The sequence below is a fragment of the Triticum dicoccoides genome, chromosome 2A (genome assembly GCF_002162155.2).
Source record: "Triticum dicoccoides isolate Atlit2015 ecotype Zavitan chromosome 2A, WEW_v2.0, whole genome shotgun sequence".
Taxonomy (NCBI): Eukaryota; Viridiplantae; Streptophyta; class Magnoliopsida; order Poales; family Poaceae; genus Triticum; species Triticum dicoccoides.
The window spans coordinates 34,413,363-34,430,497 of NC_041382.1; the positions used below are offsets into that span (position 1 = coordinate 34,413,363).

At 41.5% G+C, this 17,135-nt stretch overlaps 1 protein-coding gene across 1 annotated transcript; it reads left to right on the forward strand.

The window, feature by feature from the left end:
- The first annotated feature begins 1,076 nt into the window (after window positions 1-1,076).
- Window positions 1,077-5,511, forward strand: LOC119352966. The gene is made up of 7 exons (XM_037619548.1): window positions 1,077-1,393; window positions 2,017-2,673; window positions 2,858-3,783; window positions 3,865-3,940; window positions 4,040-4,392; window positions 4,896-4,994; window positions 5,078-5,511. The coding sequence occupies exons 2-7, from the start codon at window positions 2,097-2,099 to the stop codon at window positions 5,225-5,227; spliced, it is 2,181 nt and encodes a 726-aa protein (XP_037475445.1). The 5' UTR covers window positions 1,077-1,393; window positions 2,017-2,096; the 3' UTR covers window positions 5,228-5,511.
- The last annotated feature ends 11,624 nt before the right edge of the window (window positions 5,512-17,135 follow it).

Here is a 17,135-nt window from a genome sequence, read left to right on the forward strand (position 1 = left end):
AACTACAGGATGAAGATGACGTTGATTTCTTCAAAGACCTCTGTGTACTTTTTAATTTCCATAAGGATATTCTAATAAAGTTGATCGTCTTTAATATACAGTCTTTGGCCTTCTTGCAAGAGAAGGGAACGTAGGTAAAGGATGATAAAAACAACCACGCATAGAAACTAAAACCGTGTACATGTCCAGAACACCACATGACAAAATCCACGCCAATAAACGATATTTGGCACTTAAGGCCAGTTATAGATGTTTTCGTATGGGGCGCACACCCCCATAGTAACTGGGTCGGCTCATAAATGGTCTGATTCGGGAAGCTTCCGACTGATTTTCAAAAGCTTCCAATATGGTTTTTTCTTATGTTTTTTTTCATATTTCCTACCTCTTTCTCTTTTTGTTTTCTTGTTTTAATTTTTTGAATGTTTTTTAGATCCGTCAACTTTTTTCAAATTGAGATTTTTTTTCTCAAATTCATAAACAATTTCCAAATCATGAACTTTTTTCAAGTTTACTTTTTCCTTCAGATTATGAACTTTTTCAAATGCACTGTTTTCAAACTCATTTTTCTAATTTGCATTTTTTTCAAAATTTCTGAACTTTCTTTATATATGCAAGCATTTTTGAACTTACTATGTTTAATCTATAGAAAACCAGAGGGTAGTTTGTTTTGCTGAAAACCAATAGTTTTTTTTTTTTGAACAGTAAGCCAGACGGGCAAGCGAGTCTACCCGAGCGTAGCGACAAGTTGGGCCACGGCCCGCTATGCTCACATAGGAAGACTAGCATAGCGGGCCGTGAATGTTATATCTCGCTTATAGGAAGACTAGCATCCGTCTGGCCTAAAGGACTCACGCGTACCGTTTGCTTTCGCTTCCTTTCTACTTCCTCCGTCCCATAATATAAGAGCATTTTTGACACTACACTAGTGTAAAAAACGCTCTTATATTATGGGACGTAGGGAGTGGTTCAATCGCTCCTAAATAAGTGTTGGCATAGTTTTCAAATAATGTGTTGTATCATACATTTCTTCTCTCTCCTCCGCCGAAGTCGAAAAAACCCAGTCGAAGCGGCCACAAAATTTCGCTCCCCTTTCCCGCCAGCGAACACCAAACCCTCCCTCCGCGCCAACTTTCCCTCGCTCTGCCTCCCTCCGCGCCAAGCATCCTCCTCATACATACGCCGATATCCAGAGTCGACAAGCAGAGTAGGGTTCCACTTCCGGCACCGAGATCTCCGCTCGCCGCCGCCACTCCCTCCGTCTCTCAGTCCATCCCTCCTCAAGGTCAGCGCCTCCCCGGACGGAGCGGGCGGTCGCCCTCTTCGAGTTCGACACCGGCCGTACTCCCGCGGCCTTTTCCTCGATTCACCCGGGGCCGGGGTTCTTCAGGTTCAGGTACCCCGCAGGGTCTAGATCTGTGTTTATTTTTCGCATCTCAGGCAGGCCGATGAAATGAATTGTAGGACTAGTAGATCTGTGTGTGCGTTGCGTTGACTCTGAATCTACCGTGGCTAGGACTCTTGTTTATTTTTTGCATCCCAGGCCTGACAGCAGGCGCTGGGGGCACAGTTCTTAGCTCAGAGCAGGGGGCTTGTTGAGAAATTCGTGATTATTGATAACAAATTTGAGGGCGTCCCTCTTCACGACCACGGGATGTGGTTTTGTCAGTAATAAAAGGCTGCAATTTGCCCATCTCTATACAAATTGTCTGTTCAACGTTCTCAATTCATCTCCCCCACTGGAAGCACAATTTATTAGTAGTACAAGATTTCACTTGTATGTTCTGTTTTTTTAATCTTGTGTCAAGCTCTTTTTTCTTCTGCTGCCCTCTTATGAAGAACACACAAGCTAATTGCAATGTTCTCAAACATATTGTGATTCTTCAGGCATAAAAGATGCTTGCATGAATATCATAATCCGGTGTCTGTTTTTGAAAGATGACATCATTTCTAGTGAAGATGTTGATGCTTATACGCAACATTTACTTGATTATGACAGCTGTTTTTTCATGTCTGCAGGGATCATTTTAACCTTCACTTCTCTGAGTAGATTTGGCTACAAACAAGGCACGCAATCTGTAGACTGTCACTCGGCCACAATGTCTGTAGATTTGGCCCACAAAATAGTTTCGACTCTCAGAAGATCTGAAAGATGCAAGAACACCCGTGTAATATACAATGATGATTCTGAAGAAGATTCCAAGACTGAGATAATTTATTCTGAAGAAGTTGCCTCTCCTTCACCCTCAGAAATTAATGTTGCTTCTGTTGATGATAACTCCGGTGAACAAGATTCTCGCAGTGTGTCTCGTAAGGATCGAAGAACTCGGTCTAAAGTTAAGAATAAGAAGGCCCCAAAAACTATTTCTCAAGGATCTGGCACTAAGGATCAGTCTCAGTGTGGGGGTCTTGGGGTTGAAAGATCGAATGAGGAAGTTGATCTTGATGAGCCTCTTATTGCTTTGAAACAGAAGAAAGAAAAGATACCCCCTTCTAAGGCAAAAAGAAAGACCGGTGCATCATCTTCTCCACATGCTACAAAACTAGATACATCAACAAAGAGAGATGAAATCAGTCCTGTACAAACTTCCCTATTCGAGTCAAAACTGCATGACTTAGTGACACAGAAGCTTGGAAGAAGAGCTGTAGATCAAGAGCACTCGAGAATTGCTATTGGTGAGTATTGTTAGCCAAACAAAATACAATTCTTATATTCCAGTTCTTTGTTATCTCAATATTGAAGATCAATCCTCACAGCGACTTCTGTCATTCAGCTAGTACTTTTTTTCTTAAAGTAAGCCTTTTTTGGATCCCTTTTTCATAAACATTGATAAATATTGTTTTTGTTCTGTACTTGCAGAACACACCTGTGACCATTTATCTGTTGTGCTGCCTCAGTTTCCCATCGAAGATAATGAATGTGGGCAGCAGCCTGGTTTCATCACCCAACCAACTGAGCCAGATGTTTCTGACGCCAAAGCGCATTTGCATGACGGTGTGGAACAAAAAAAGACTGATAACAATTTTTCTTCACTAGATCCCATTGATGAAGTGAGCAACCATCAGAAATCTTTAGATGATATAATTAATTACACAGATGTGAGGTGCACATCGGTGGTCATGCAACCTGATTCATGTGGAAGCACAGGCAGGGTTTGCAGTTTGCATGAGGAGGTTATGCAGATGCCGGTGGAGGGTCAATTAGATTCACTAGTCTGCCATGGTGTGAAAACAAAGGATATATTACTGCATATGAATGTTGAACAAGCAGCCACAGGCTACAATTTTGCTTTTGATAGGACTCTTGATTTGGCTCATACTGCCAATTTTGACACTCAAGATGGGCGGTTAGAAAATATAGTTTATGGTGCTCTGAATAATAATGTGCAGCGGAAGTGTTTTGAAACAAAAACTTCTGTTGGAGTTCCTGATTCAGTTGTGACTCTGAGCTCACCAATTGCAGCAAATGTTTCACATGATGGTTGCCTCTTACTTGCCAACATGGAGGGGTCATCAAAGGATATGGATCAGTTAAGTGGTACAGTGAATGCTGACATTTGTAGATCTGTTAATGATCAAGAATCAAGAGAAGCATATGTTGTTCAACAAAAGTTATTCCAGGCTTGTGTTAACATGGGCAAAACTGGACATGCAATATCAGATAGCTCCACTAATCCTGAAGAAACACAAGGAAATTCTGATGGGCAAACTAGGGCGTCTGATTTTTTCATTGACGAAGGATCAATTGAAGATCATACTCCAAAAAAACTGTTGTCCCAGAGAAAGGTCTGCACAGCTCTTTAAATCAAGTTTCAAAGAATAGTTGTGAACAAGTTTCTCATCAAACTATCCTTTTATTTTCTTCAGATTATGTCACCAAGTTCTCAGGAGAAGTTTTGCAATGCTTTGGCTGGTATCGATTTGTGTGGAGTCCAAAGGCTTGGTAAGCAATCTATGCCATCTGTAGTGTTTTTGTTTTTTCAGCAAAGTGGTTAATTATTATAGTATTTCTTATTGTTCATGTTACCATTGCCGATTTCAGAGAGAAAGATTAATCTTGAAGATTGTGATGCAAGTAATCAAGCATTACCTCAGACAACAAACAAGCAATACCGATCTGTGTTAACCACAGACAGGAAACTTAAGAGCAGAACTTCTATCTCCTTTACAAGCAAAGGAATTCTTAAGTCAACAGAATCCCCATCTCCTCAGCTGACAAGTTCATCTGTTCTTTTGGACACTGAGAAAGCTGTTGAGTTTTCACAAAGGCAGATGCATGATATAGAGAGCATTGCAGCAAATCTTATCAGGAGCTTGAAGCACATGAGAAGTTTAGTGGATGAAAATTTGTCATCGGAAGCACATTCTTTGCTTCCCAGTTCTAACACTGCCGAGGTGAGACATTATTAAATATAACTGAGCTCATTTGATTTTACTGCTGTGCAACCGATTGATGAACAACAAAATAACACAAAATTGTTGTTTGATAAAGTTACACCATATATTGACTCTGGAGCACAAAAAGCTGTATTTAAAGATTTGTCTTATACGTTCCTCTGTTTTTTCCCTGTCAGCTGCTTCTCTTTATAATAGTACATAATATAAGGCTAAAGCTCCTTCTGTTACTAGTAATTTGACGCTATGATCTGTACAAAGTTAGTTTCTTCTTGTACAGCAGAATTACTATTGATTTACATTTGTGGTTCTCATGTAAACCATCTGTTTGAACTGAAAAGATCACATGCCTTATCAATTATTTATTTACTCCTACTTAGTATGTGCTTTCTCCTGTCTGTGCATTAATTAGCGCAAGTCTACCTTTTTCCCTCTGAATTAGATGAGGCCCAACTCTAGTCTGGTCAGATATTTGACTGATATCTTATGATTATCATTCACAGATGAGAGCCGCATCCGAGGATGCATTAAAGGTGGAGAGAACTACAAGGAAATGGTTGACAATAATGAACAAAGATTGCAATCGCTTTTGTAAAATATTGGTTGGTATCTCTGCTTTTAAGATTGTTTAGTATTGAAGTGTTTTCTGAACTCTCAGCTTACATTGTTAAAAACTTAATGACAGACACTAGAAGGAAAGAAGGCTGTTTTGCATCCAGAATTGCCGAGGAAACGTAGGAAGATAACGTTCGCGGATGAAGCTGGAGGAACGCTCTGCTATGTTAATGTGTTTAGTGATGTACAGACCTCTCCTGCATGTGAGGGTGAGTTATAAACATTTTTTGGGCTGATTGCAGCAGGCAATTTTGTCATAATAAGTTGACTTTTGACAATGAAGAATCAAACAAGATGGCCCTGTTTTTTATTTTTTTCAAACAAGAGATGGATGGCCCTAGTCAGGAACCAAGTAACTGGGGAATGTTTCCCTCCCATTGTATGTTTAGATGCTAGAGTCCATATGAAGTGGCTTCTGAAACTGTTCCATCAAAGCTCCACTTGCTGTAATTTGTAGACAAGAATCAACTTCTGCAATTTGATTGTTCTGGCGATTTCATTGTACAACTGATTGTTTAGCCATGTGGATTCCTCTGTTTTAGCCATGACACTATGTTTGCGGATTCCTCTGTGTTAGCCATGACACTGTTTTTGATCAAGCAATTAGAGGGGCAGAAGGAAAAGCTGTAGCTGGTGCGCAATTCACCATCCGTTTGCTGTAATACAGGGGGTCAATCGTTCATCATTCGACAAGAGTGGTCTTGGGCTGAGAGTAGAAATACTGGTTGCTCAGGCCGTAACCTTGTTTCTTGTATGCTTTATCTGTAAAAGTATTCTTCAGACTGGTTCGTTGAATTCAAAAGGCACTTCATAAAGTTTTGGAGTCTAAATTGTGACCGCCAGTGGTTAGAGGGAAAAACATGAGTTATTGCTAATTAACCACAGTTAATTAATTCTTTTTTGCGATGATAGTTAATTAATTCTTAACAGTATTGCTGATGATAACTAACTGTGCAGGGGTAGTAAGTTATTCACCCATGTAAATGTAAAAGAAAGCAAGAGTGACGTTTTGGCTCCTAGGTGTAGATACACCTATTATGAAAGATGTATAAAGACACATTTCAAAATGTTAAAAAAGCGTGAAAAAATCCCGAGTGTACATCCGGACATCCTATGTTTGCACAAATTTTTTGGTAAAAAGAACATTTTTTTTGTGGCATGTATAAAAAAATGTCTCGTGAATAGCAGTAGTCAAGCATCGAAAATTGTTTTCTTTACACAAGCCACAAAAAATGTCATTTTTCATTGAAACTTGGTGCACGCACATATAATGTCCGGATTTACACGCAGGGTTTTTTCTCGAATTTTTTAACTTTTTAAAATGTGTATTTAGACAATGGGTGCATATACACCTATGGGCCAAAGTGAATTTTCGAAAGAAAACAGACATACTAAGTTATTTTTTTCATATTTAACAAAAAAACAATCACATGGGTGAATATGTGTAAGGATTTTCCTAATTCTGAGTTGACTGAGATTTTTGATTCTGGGTCTCAATCAACTTTGAAAAGTGATACTTTAGTTTAGTAACTAGTATGCATGCACGCGCAATGCGCGTCATTACGTTGCAGGGTGATTTGGCCAGAATTAGTCATGAAAATGACGAAGAAATGATTCAAGACAAATGTCCATTGTGCATGTATTTGGAATTGGCATCTCACATGAATATGTAATTTGCACAAAAAATGGGATACCTATTGCGGAAAATACATAGACGAACCTGAATACATATGAACCCACTTCCCAAACCACATTTCTAAATGACAAAAAATTTATTCAAAAAGTACATATGAACTCACCTAAAAAATTCTGAAAAAATACATATGAACCAACTTCAAAAAATACATTTCGTAATGACAAAAAATTCTAAAAAAAGTTGCACGCATTCATCCCCCTCCATGTTCTATGTGCGCATAGGAAATTTCGTGGAAAAATATTCCTTTTTTATCTGCGAAATGGCAAAAAAAAATGTGTCGTGAAACGCTATTTAGAAGCAGTAAAAATTATCTTTTATGTGGAGGTAAAATAAAAAGACATATTTCATAAAACTTTATTCCCTGCACTATTTTGCAAAAATGCACATGTGAAATTTATTTTTGTACTACTTTTTAACATTTTAAAACATATTTAAAATGTATTTTTAAAATGCAAGTTGTAATATACTCTACCTATTGCCATGTTTTACTGTAGCGTTTACCATGGCTTTCCACCCAGAAATGCATGGGAGGCAGTGATGCCATGTATGGTATGTGCGCAATGCACTGTTTGGTTCACGCACTGGTTTGGTTTGTTTACTTCTTTATCGTTCTATTTTTTCACCTCCTGTCAGACTTAGTGGTACGGATCCCATTTGTTTCTCCAACCATACATGCCATGTACCTCTGCGGCCGTCTGCTTTGATAAAACAATTTGTATTGCTTCAGGCGATGCGAGTATGGCATGCTGTTTGCTCCAGTGAACTGACATGCCGTGGGCTCCCTTACTCAGGGCCAATCAATAGATGTTTCTGGAACGACCCTGAAAACATTGAATGGTACTGTAGCAGCGAATCCCTGCACTATGAGCCGTCCGATGGAGCTCAATGAACGGCCAGAAATGCATTTCAATGCATGAATTCAAACATTCAAAACTCGTACACTATATAGTAGTATAGATAATAAAAGTGTAACTTCCAATTTTTCTAGAAATGTATATGAAAAATTGCAAGTTGCATTTTTTACTGAATTAAAATTGGACTTTCTTTTCTGGGTTGATTTGAATTTAAGAAAACCATTATTCGCAAAAAAAAGACTGCAAGAAAACCACAGTCAACCTGGACATAAACAAACCCTATGTGTAGCACCTAGAGGAGACCCAACGAGAGGAGCAAGCACACACCCATATTTCAGTGCCATTGTGGTTCCCTCACCGCTGTTGCCTGCTCCGACGACGCCATGCGGGAGGGGAACCATGATAGCTTGTTTTCGTGGGCGCTCAATAGTTTAGGTATCTTAGTTAGAATTTTGGTTGTCCATGACTTACGCTTTGGTAGTGGCGAAGGCAGGACGAAAAAGTTTCCTAGACGACGGTGTGAGGAAGGGGAACCATGAAAGCTTGTTTCCACGGTCGCACAATAGTCTAGGTGTCTTAGATAGAATTTTGGTTGTATATGACATCAGCTCTAGTGGTGGGGAAGGCAGGACGAAATAATTTTCCTACAAATCTCCCATTGAGCAGTCATTCTCTTGGCTATCGGTGTTGGATCTTGTAGTCGGTGTTTGTACCATGTCGGGTCCTTCGGATCTGGGCGGGGGCTTTGCGTGTCTTCGTGTTGGTATTGTGGTAATGTGGTCTTCTTCCTGCCTTTTGTGTTGGTGGTGTTGCACATAGCTATAGAGGCGTCGGTGGCGGAAGGCCATCCCTTGGGGTCTTGTGTTATGTTCCCCGACCTTTTGCGGCAGTGACAAGCTTGTGGCTTCTTTATCTCCTCATGGGTATCCCCCTGTCGCAGTTGTTGCAAAGCTCATGGAAGTTTTGTTCAGAAAATTGAAATGTTCAACTTTTTTGTTCATGCTCCCTCTCTGTCGTAACGAGGGTTCTCTTTGCCGGTCTTTTTGACGGAAGTTTTGCTCAGAAAATTTAAAAGTTCAAAATTTCTTGAAGTTCATTTCTGAAAGTTTATAATTTCAAAAATTTAAAAAAACCCAAATTTCCAATCATGAAACTAGGGAATGATTTTATGAGAGTGGAAACTATAATGCCTGAAAGTGCCAAAAATAGAAAGTTATGGAAAATGGGAAGTGCCAAAAATTGAAGTTTCTAAAACGGGGGAAATAGGTCCCTTGAGGGGCCAAAGGGCGCCGACCACTTCAATCAACAGTAGCTACAAGCTGTAAGGCAACGCTTCTCAATCAAAAAAAATGGTCACACCTGCTTAGATCAAATTAGTTGAGTGTAAGAATCCATAAAGATAGATTAGACATAATGAATTGAGGGTACTGTAAAACAGCTTGGCATTCTAAAGTAGCAAAAACCTCATGTAGAAAGAATACTAGTGTTATACCTCAAAGACCAACACATGTAAACAATTTATCTTTGTTGTCTCCACGTAGGCGAATGTTTGGCTATGTTATAGGACCAGTTAGCTTTCATACTGATGAGTATCGTTGCGACATGCACCTGTCTATGGTAGGATCTTTTTTATCAATTTCATGGAGCTATACTCCTCAGTTTGAAAAAAAAACCTCAAAAGCTTGCGAAAACAAAAACAAATCTGAATGCAATTCTTAATAACCTATCTATGGCTAGCACTATTACAGGCCCAAGCAAAAGCCAGACTTCAGCGCATACGCAGAATAACAAGCACACATCAATGAATCAGATCCATATTAGCGCAAGCAATTGAAGCTCATCAACCAGCAGTCTATCGCGTCGTCAGCACCCACCCTTGACCCTTAAGATAAGCTTTGACAATCGCCATCTTGAACCGATGCACGACTTTAACTCTTCTTCGTCCCTGTTTTTTTGCAGCAAAACACACACAACGAGGTGATTATAGAGCTAGAAAATCAAAAAACTCAGAAAAATTGTTAGGATGAAAAACTAGAGAGGACCAACAACAAATATTTGTGTGCCCAATATAGACATTAGTCAACTATAGGATGGCAGTAACTGGAAGAGGATTTGTAGCACTTGGGTGCTCCAGACCCCTATATGAACATTAAGTTTTAAAAGAATACCGGGAAATTTTAAAAACAACAAGTGGGGATTTGGGATATGAAACCTGGGTCCAATCTGCTTCCATGTGAAATTTTATGAGAAAATACTAGGAAACATATCGGTGGCAAAAAGACAAAAAATCTCTATGTATAGAAAAAACTATTTGGATGGATTTTAGTTAGAACTGTAATTTCTTCATCACGGATACACTTTCTGGTATTTTTCTATGAGACTTCATACGGGAGTAGATTGGGTATCCAAGTTTGAGATCCCAAGATTTTAGATTATTTTTTTGAATTTTCATGGTATTTTTTAATTTAGTTTTCGTGCAGGGGGTGGAGCACCCGGGTGCTCCTGTGTATTTTTCCGGTACTAACTGTCTTACCTTAATTTTTTCCCATCCATACCATTTCAATATTTAGAAAATATATTTTATGTGTATATTTGTTTTGAGTCCTTTTTAAAGTAGTTCATGGATGATTACCTCTAAAACCACATGTATGCTCAAGAGGCAAGGAAGGTATTCATACAACACTCACAATATAATATTGAAGTCTTATTCAAGAGGATGAAGGATGGGAGGACAATCATCCACAACCGTTGCCCTAAAGTTGCAAGGACCTTCAACATGTCGAAGGCTTAACATTTGCCTTCCGCTTCAGTAGTTTCCAGTGACCCTGCTTCAGGGCAATGCCTGTGGATGATAGCCAGCCAATCCTTCGCTCTTTTGAGGAAGACTTTAATATTATACCGTGGGTGTTGTATGAATACATTCCTTACTTCTTGAGCATATATGTGGTTCCACATGTAATCATTAGTGAACTACTTTGCAAAGGACTGAAAACAAAGATAGTTATAAATATATTTGTTGGGGAACGTTGCAGAAAACAAAAAATTTCCTACGGTTTCACCAAGATCCATCTAGGAGTTCATCTAGCAACGAGTGATTGGATTGCATCTACATACCTTTGTAGATCACGCGCGGAAGCGTTCAAAGAACGGGGATGAGGAAGGCGTACTCGACGTGATCCAAATCATCGGAGATCCTAGCGCCGAACGGACGGCACCTCCGCGTTCAACACACGTACGGTCAGCATAACGTCTCCTTCTTCTTCATCCAGCAAGGGGGAAGAAGAGGTTGAGGAAGATGGCTCCAACAGCAGCACGACGGCGTGGTGGTGGTGGAGCTGCAGTACTCCGACAGGGCTTCGCCAAGCACTATGGAGGAGGAGGATGTGTTGGAGAGGGAGAGGGAGGCACCAAAGGCAAGGGGTGAGAAGTCCTCCATCTCCCCCACTATATATAGGGGGGCCTAGGGGGGGGCGCCGGCCCTAGGAGATCCAATCTCCTAGGGGGGCGACGGCCAAGGGAGGAGTCCCTCCCCCCCCCCCCAAGGCACCTAGGGGTGCCTTCCCCCTTTGGGACTCTTCCCTCCTTGAAACCCTAGGCGCATGGGCCTCTTGGGGCTGGTGCCCTTGGCCCATGTAGGCCAAGGCGCACCCCCTACAGCCCATGTGCCCCCACCCGGTGGACCCCCGGGACCCTTTCGGTGGTCCCGGTACAATACCGGTGACCCCGAAACTTGTCCCGATGGCCGAAATAGTACTTCCTATATATAATTCTTTACCTCCGGACCATTCCGAAACTCCTCGTGACGTCCGGGATCTCAACCGGGACTCCGAACAACATTCGGGTTACTGCATATACATATCCCTACAACCCTAGCGTCACCGAACCTTAAGTGTGTAGACCCTACGGGTTCGGGAGACATGTAGACATGACCGAGATTGCTCTCCGGTCAATAACCAACAGCGGGATCTGGATACCCATGTTGGTTCCCACATGCTCCTCGATGATCTCATCGGATGAACCACGATGTCGAGGATTCAATTAATCCCGTATACAATTCCCTTTGTCAATCGGTATGTTACTTGCCCGAGATCTGATCGTCGGTATCCCAATACCTCGTTCAATCTCGTTACCGGCAAGTCACTTTACTCGTACCGTAATGCATGATCCCATGACCAGACACTTGGTCACTTTGAGCTCATTATGATGATGCATTACCGAGTGGGCCAGTGATACCTCTCCGTCATACGGAATGACAAATCCCAGTCTTGATCCGTGTCAACCCAACAGACACTTTCGGAGATACCCGTAGTATACCTTTATAGTCACCCAGTTACGTTGTGACATTTGGTACACCGAAAGCACTCCTACGGTATCCAGGAGTTACACGATCTCATGGTCTAAGGAAAGGATACTTGACATTGGAAAACTCTAGCAAACGAACTATACGATCTTGTGCTATGTTTAGGATTGGGTCTTGTCCATCACATCATTCTCCTAATGATGTGATCTCGTTATCAATGACATCCAATGTCCATAGTCAGGAAACCATAACTATCTGTTGATCAACGAGCTAGTCAACTAGAGGCTTACTAGGGACATGTTGGTGTCTATTATTCACACATGTATTACGATTTCCGGATAACACAATTATAGCATGAATAAAGACAATTATCATGAACAAGGAAATATAATAATAATGCTTTTATTATTGCCTCTAGGGAATATTTCCAACAGTCTCCCACTTGCACTAGAGTGAATAATCTAGTTACATTGTGATAAATCGAACACCCATGGAATTCTGGTGTTGATCATGTTTTGCTCTAGGGAGAGGTTTAGTCAACGGATCTGCTACATTCAGGTCCGTGTGTACTTTACAAATATCTATGTCTCCATCTTGAACATTTTCACGAATGGAGTTGAAGCGACGCTTGATGTGCCTTGTCTTCTTGTGAAACCTGAGCTCCTTGGCAAGTGCAATAGCTCCAGTGTTGTCACAGAAGAGCTTGATCGGCCCCGACGCATTGGGTATGACTCCTAGGTCGGTGATGAACTCCTTCACCCAAATTGCTTCATGTGCTGCCTCCGAGGCTGCCATGTACTCCACTTCACATGTAGATCCCGCCACGACGCTCTGCTTGCAACTGCACCAGCTTACTGCCCCACCATTCAAAATATACACGTATCCGGTTTGTCACTTTGAGTCATCCAGATCTGTGTCGAAGCTAGCGTCGACGTAACCCTTTACGACGAGCTCTTCGTCACCTCCATAAACGAGAAACATTTCCTTAGTCCTTTTTCAGGTACTTCAGGATATTCTTGACCGCTGTCCAGTGTTCCTTGCCGGGATTACTTTGGTACCTTCCTACCAAACTTACGGCAAGGTTTACATCAGGTCTGGTACACAGCATGGCATACATAATAGAACCTATGGTTGAGGCATAGGGGATGACACTCATCTCTTCTATATCTTCTGCCGTGGTCGGACATTGAGCTGAGCTCAATTTCATACCTTGCAACACAGTCAAGAACCCCTTCTTAGACTGGTCCATATTGAACTTCTTCAATATCTTATCAAGGTATGTGCTTTGTGAAAGACCTATGAGGCGTCTTGATCTGTCTCTATAGATCTTGATGCCTAATATATAAGCAGCTTCTCCAAGGTCCTTCATTGAAAAACTCTTATTCAAGTAGGCCTTAATGCTGTCCAAGAGTTCTATATCATTTCCCATCAAAAGTATGTCATCTACATATAATATGAGAAATGCTACAGAGCTCCCACTCACTTTCTTGTAAACGCAGGCTTCTCCATAAGTCTGCGTAAACCCAAACGCTTTGATCATCTCATCAAAGCGAATGTTCCAACTCCGAGATGCTTGCACCAGCCCATAAATCGAGCGTTGGAGCTTGCATACCTTGTCAGCATTCTTAGGATCGACAAAACCTTCCGGCTGCATCATATACAATTCTTCCTTAAGGAAACCATTAAGGAATGTCGTTTTGACGTCCATTTGCCATATCTCATAATCATAGAACGTGGCAATTGCTAACATGATTCGGGCGGACTTTAGCTTCGCTACCGGTGAGAATGTCTCATCATAGTCAACCCCTTGAACTTGTCGATAACCCTTAGCGACAAGCCGAGCTTTATAGATGGTCACATTATCATCCACGTCTGTCTTCTTCTTAAAAATCCATTTATTTTCTATGGCTCGCCGCTCAATGGGCAAGTCAGTCAAAGTCCATACTTCGTTTTCATACATGGATCCTATCTCGGATTTCATGGCTTCTAGACATTTGTCGGAATCCGGGCCCGCCATCGCTTCTTCATAGTTCGAAGGTTCACCGTTGTCTAACAACATAATTTCCAAGATAGGGTTGCCGTACCACTCTGGTGCGGAACGTGTCCTTGTGGACCTACGAATTTTAGTAGGAGCTTGATCAGAAGTATCTTGATCATCATCATTAACTTCCTCTCTAGTCGGTGCAGGCACCTCAGGAACATTTTCTTGAGTTACGCCCTTTTCCGGTTCAAGAGGTAATACTTCATCAAGTTCTACTTTCCACCCACTTACTTCTTTCGAGAGAAACTCTTTCTCTAGAAAGGACCCATTCTTGGCAACAAAGATCTTGCCTTTGGATCTGAGGTAGAAGGTATACCCAATAGTTTCTTTAGGGTATCCTATGAAGACGCATTTTTCCGATTTGGGTTCGAGCTTTTCAGGTTGAAGTTTCTTGACATAAGCATCGCATCCCCAAACTTTTAGAAACGACAGCTTAGGTTTCTTTCCAAACCATAATTCATACGGTGTCGTCTCAACGGATTTCGACGGAGCCCTATTTAAAGTGAATGCGGCAGTCTTTAAAGCATACCCCCAAAAAGATAGCGGCAAATCAGCAAGAGACATCATAGATCGCACCATATCTAATAGAGTGCGATTACGATGTTCGGACACACCATTACGCTGAGGTGTTCCAGGCGGCGTGAGTTGTGAGACTATTCCACATTTTCTTAAGTGTGTGCCAAACTCGTGACTCAAGTATTCTCCTCCACGATCTGATCGCAGGAACTTGATTTTCCTGTCACGTTGATTCTCAACCTCACTCTGAAATTCCTTGAACTTTTCAAAGGTCTCAAACTTGTGTTTCATTAGGTAGACATACCCATATCTACTAAAGTCATCAGTGAGGGTGAGAACATAACGATAGCTACCGCGAGCCTCAACACTCATTGGACCGCACACATCAGTATGTATGATTTCCAATAAGTTGGTTGCTCGCTCCATTGTTCCTGAGAACGGAGTCTTGGTCATTTTACCCATGAGGCATGGTTCGCACGTGTCAAATGATTCATAATCAAGAGACTCTAAAAGTCCATCAGCATGGAGCTTCTTCATGCGTTTGATACCTATGTGACCAAGGCGGCAGTGCCACAAGTATGTGGGACTATCATTATCAATCTTACATCTTTTGGTACTCACACTATGAACATGTGTAGCATTACGCTCGAGATTCATTAATAATAAACCATTCACCATCGGAGCATGACCATAAAACATATCTCTCATATAAATAGAACAACCATTATTCTCGGATTTAAATGAGTAGTCATCTCGAATTAAATGAGATCCTGATACAATGTTCATGCTCAAAGCTGGCACTAAATAACAATTATTAAGGTTTAAAACTAATCCCGAAGGTAAATGTAGAGGTAGTGTGCCGACGGCGATCACATTGACCTTGGAACCATTCCCGACGCGCATCGTCACCTCGTCCTTTGCCAGTCTCCGCTTATTCCGCAGCTCCTGTTTTGAGTTACAAATGTGAGCAACCGCACCGGTATCAAATACCCAGGAGCTACTACGAGTACTGGTAAGGTACACATCAATTACATGTATATCACATATACCTTTTATTTTGCCGGCCTTTTTGTCCGCTAAGTATTTGGGGCAGTTCTGCTTCCAGTGACCACTTTCCTTGCAATAAAAGCACTCAGTCTCGGGCTTGGGTCCATTCTTTGGCTTCTTCCCGGCAGCTTGCTTGCCGGGCGGGGCAACTCCCTTGCCTTCCTTCTTGAAGTTCTTCTTACCCTTGCCCTTTTTGAACTTAGTGGTTTTATTCACCATCAACACTTGATGTTCCTTTTTGACTTCTACCTCTGCTGATTTCAGCATTGCAAATACTTCAGGAATGGTCTTTTCCATCCCCTGCATATTGAAGTTCATCACAAAGCTCTTGTAGCTCGGTGAGAGCGACTGAAGGATTCTGTCAATGACCGCGTCATCCGGGAGATTAACTCCCAGCTGAGTCAAGCGGTTATGCAACCCAGACATAGTGAGTATGTGCTCACTGACAGAACTGTTTTCCTCCATCTTATAGCTGAAGAACTTGTCAGAGACTTGATATCTCTCGACCCGGGCATGAGCTTGGAAAACCATTTTCACCTCTTCGAACATCTCATATGCTCCGTGTCTCTCAAAACGTTTTTGGAGCCCCGGCTCTAAACTGTAAAGCATGCCGCACTGAACGAGGGAGTAGTCATCGGTACGTGCCTGCCAAGCGTTCATAACATCTTGTTCTGCAGGGAGAACAGGTGCGTCACCTAGCGGTGCTTGTAGGACATAATCTTTCTTGGCAGCTATGAGGATGATCCTCAGGTTCCGGACCCAGTCCGTGTAGTTGCTGCCATCGTCTTTCAGCTTGGTTTTCTCTAGGAACGCGTTGAAGTTGAGGACTACGTTGGCCATTTGATCTACAAGACATATTGTAAAATATTTAGACTAAGTTCATGATAATTAAGTTCATCTAATCAAATTATTCAATGAACTCCCACTTAGATAGACATCCCTCCTGTAATCTAAGTATAACATGATCCGAGTTAACTAGGCCGTGTCCGATCATCACGTGAGACGGACTAGTCAACATCGGTGAACATCTTCATGTTGATCGTATCTTCTATATGACTCATGCTCGACCTTTCGGTCTTCTGTGTTCCGAGGCCATGTCTGTACATGCTAGGCTCGTCAAGTCAACCTAAGTGTTTGCATGTGTAAATCTGTCTTATACCCGTTGTATGTGAATGTTAGAATCTAACACCCAATCATCACGTGGTGCTTCGAAACAACGAACTGTCGCAACGGTGCACAGTTAGGGGGAACACTTTCTTGAAATTATTATGAGGGATCATCTTATTTACTACCGTCGTTCTAAGCAAACAAGATGCAAAAACATGATAAACATCACATGCAATCAAATAATAATAGTGACATGATATGGCCAATATCACATAGCTCCTTTGATCTCCATCTTGGGGCTCCATGATCATCTTGTCACTGGCATGACACCATGATCTCTATCATCATGATCTCCATCATCGTGTCTCCATGAAGTTGCTCGCCAACTATTACTTCTACTACTACGGCTAACACGTTTAGCAATAAAGTAAAGTAATTTACATGGCGTTTCTCAATGACACGCAGGTCATACAAAAAATAAAGATAACTCCTATGGCTCCTGCCGGTTGTCATACTCATCGATATGCAAGTCGTGATTCCTATTACAATAGCATGAACATCTCATAC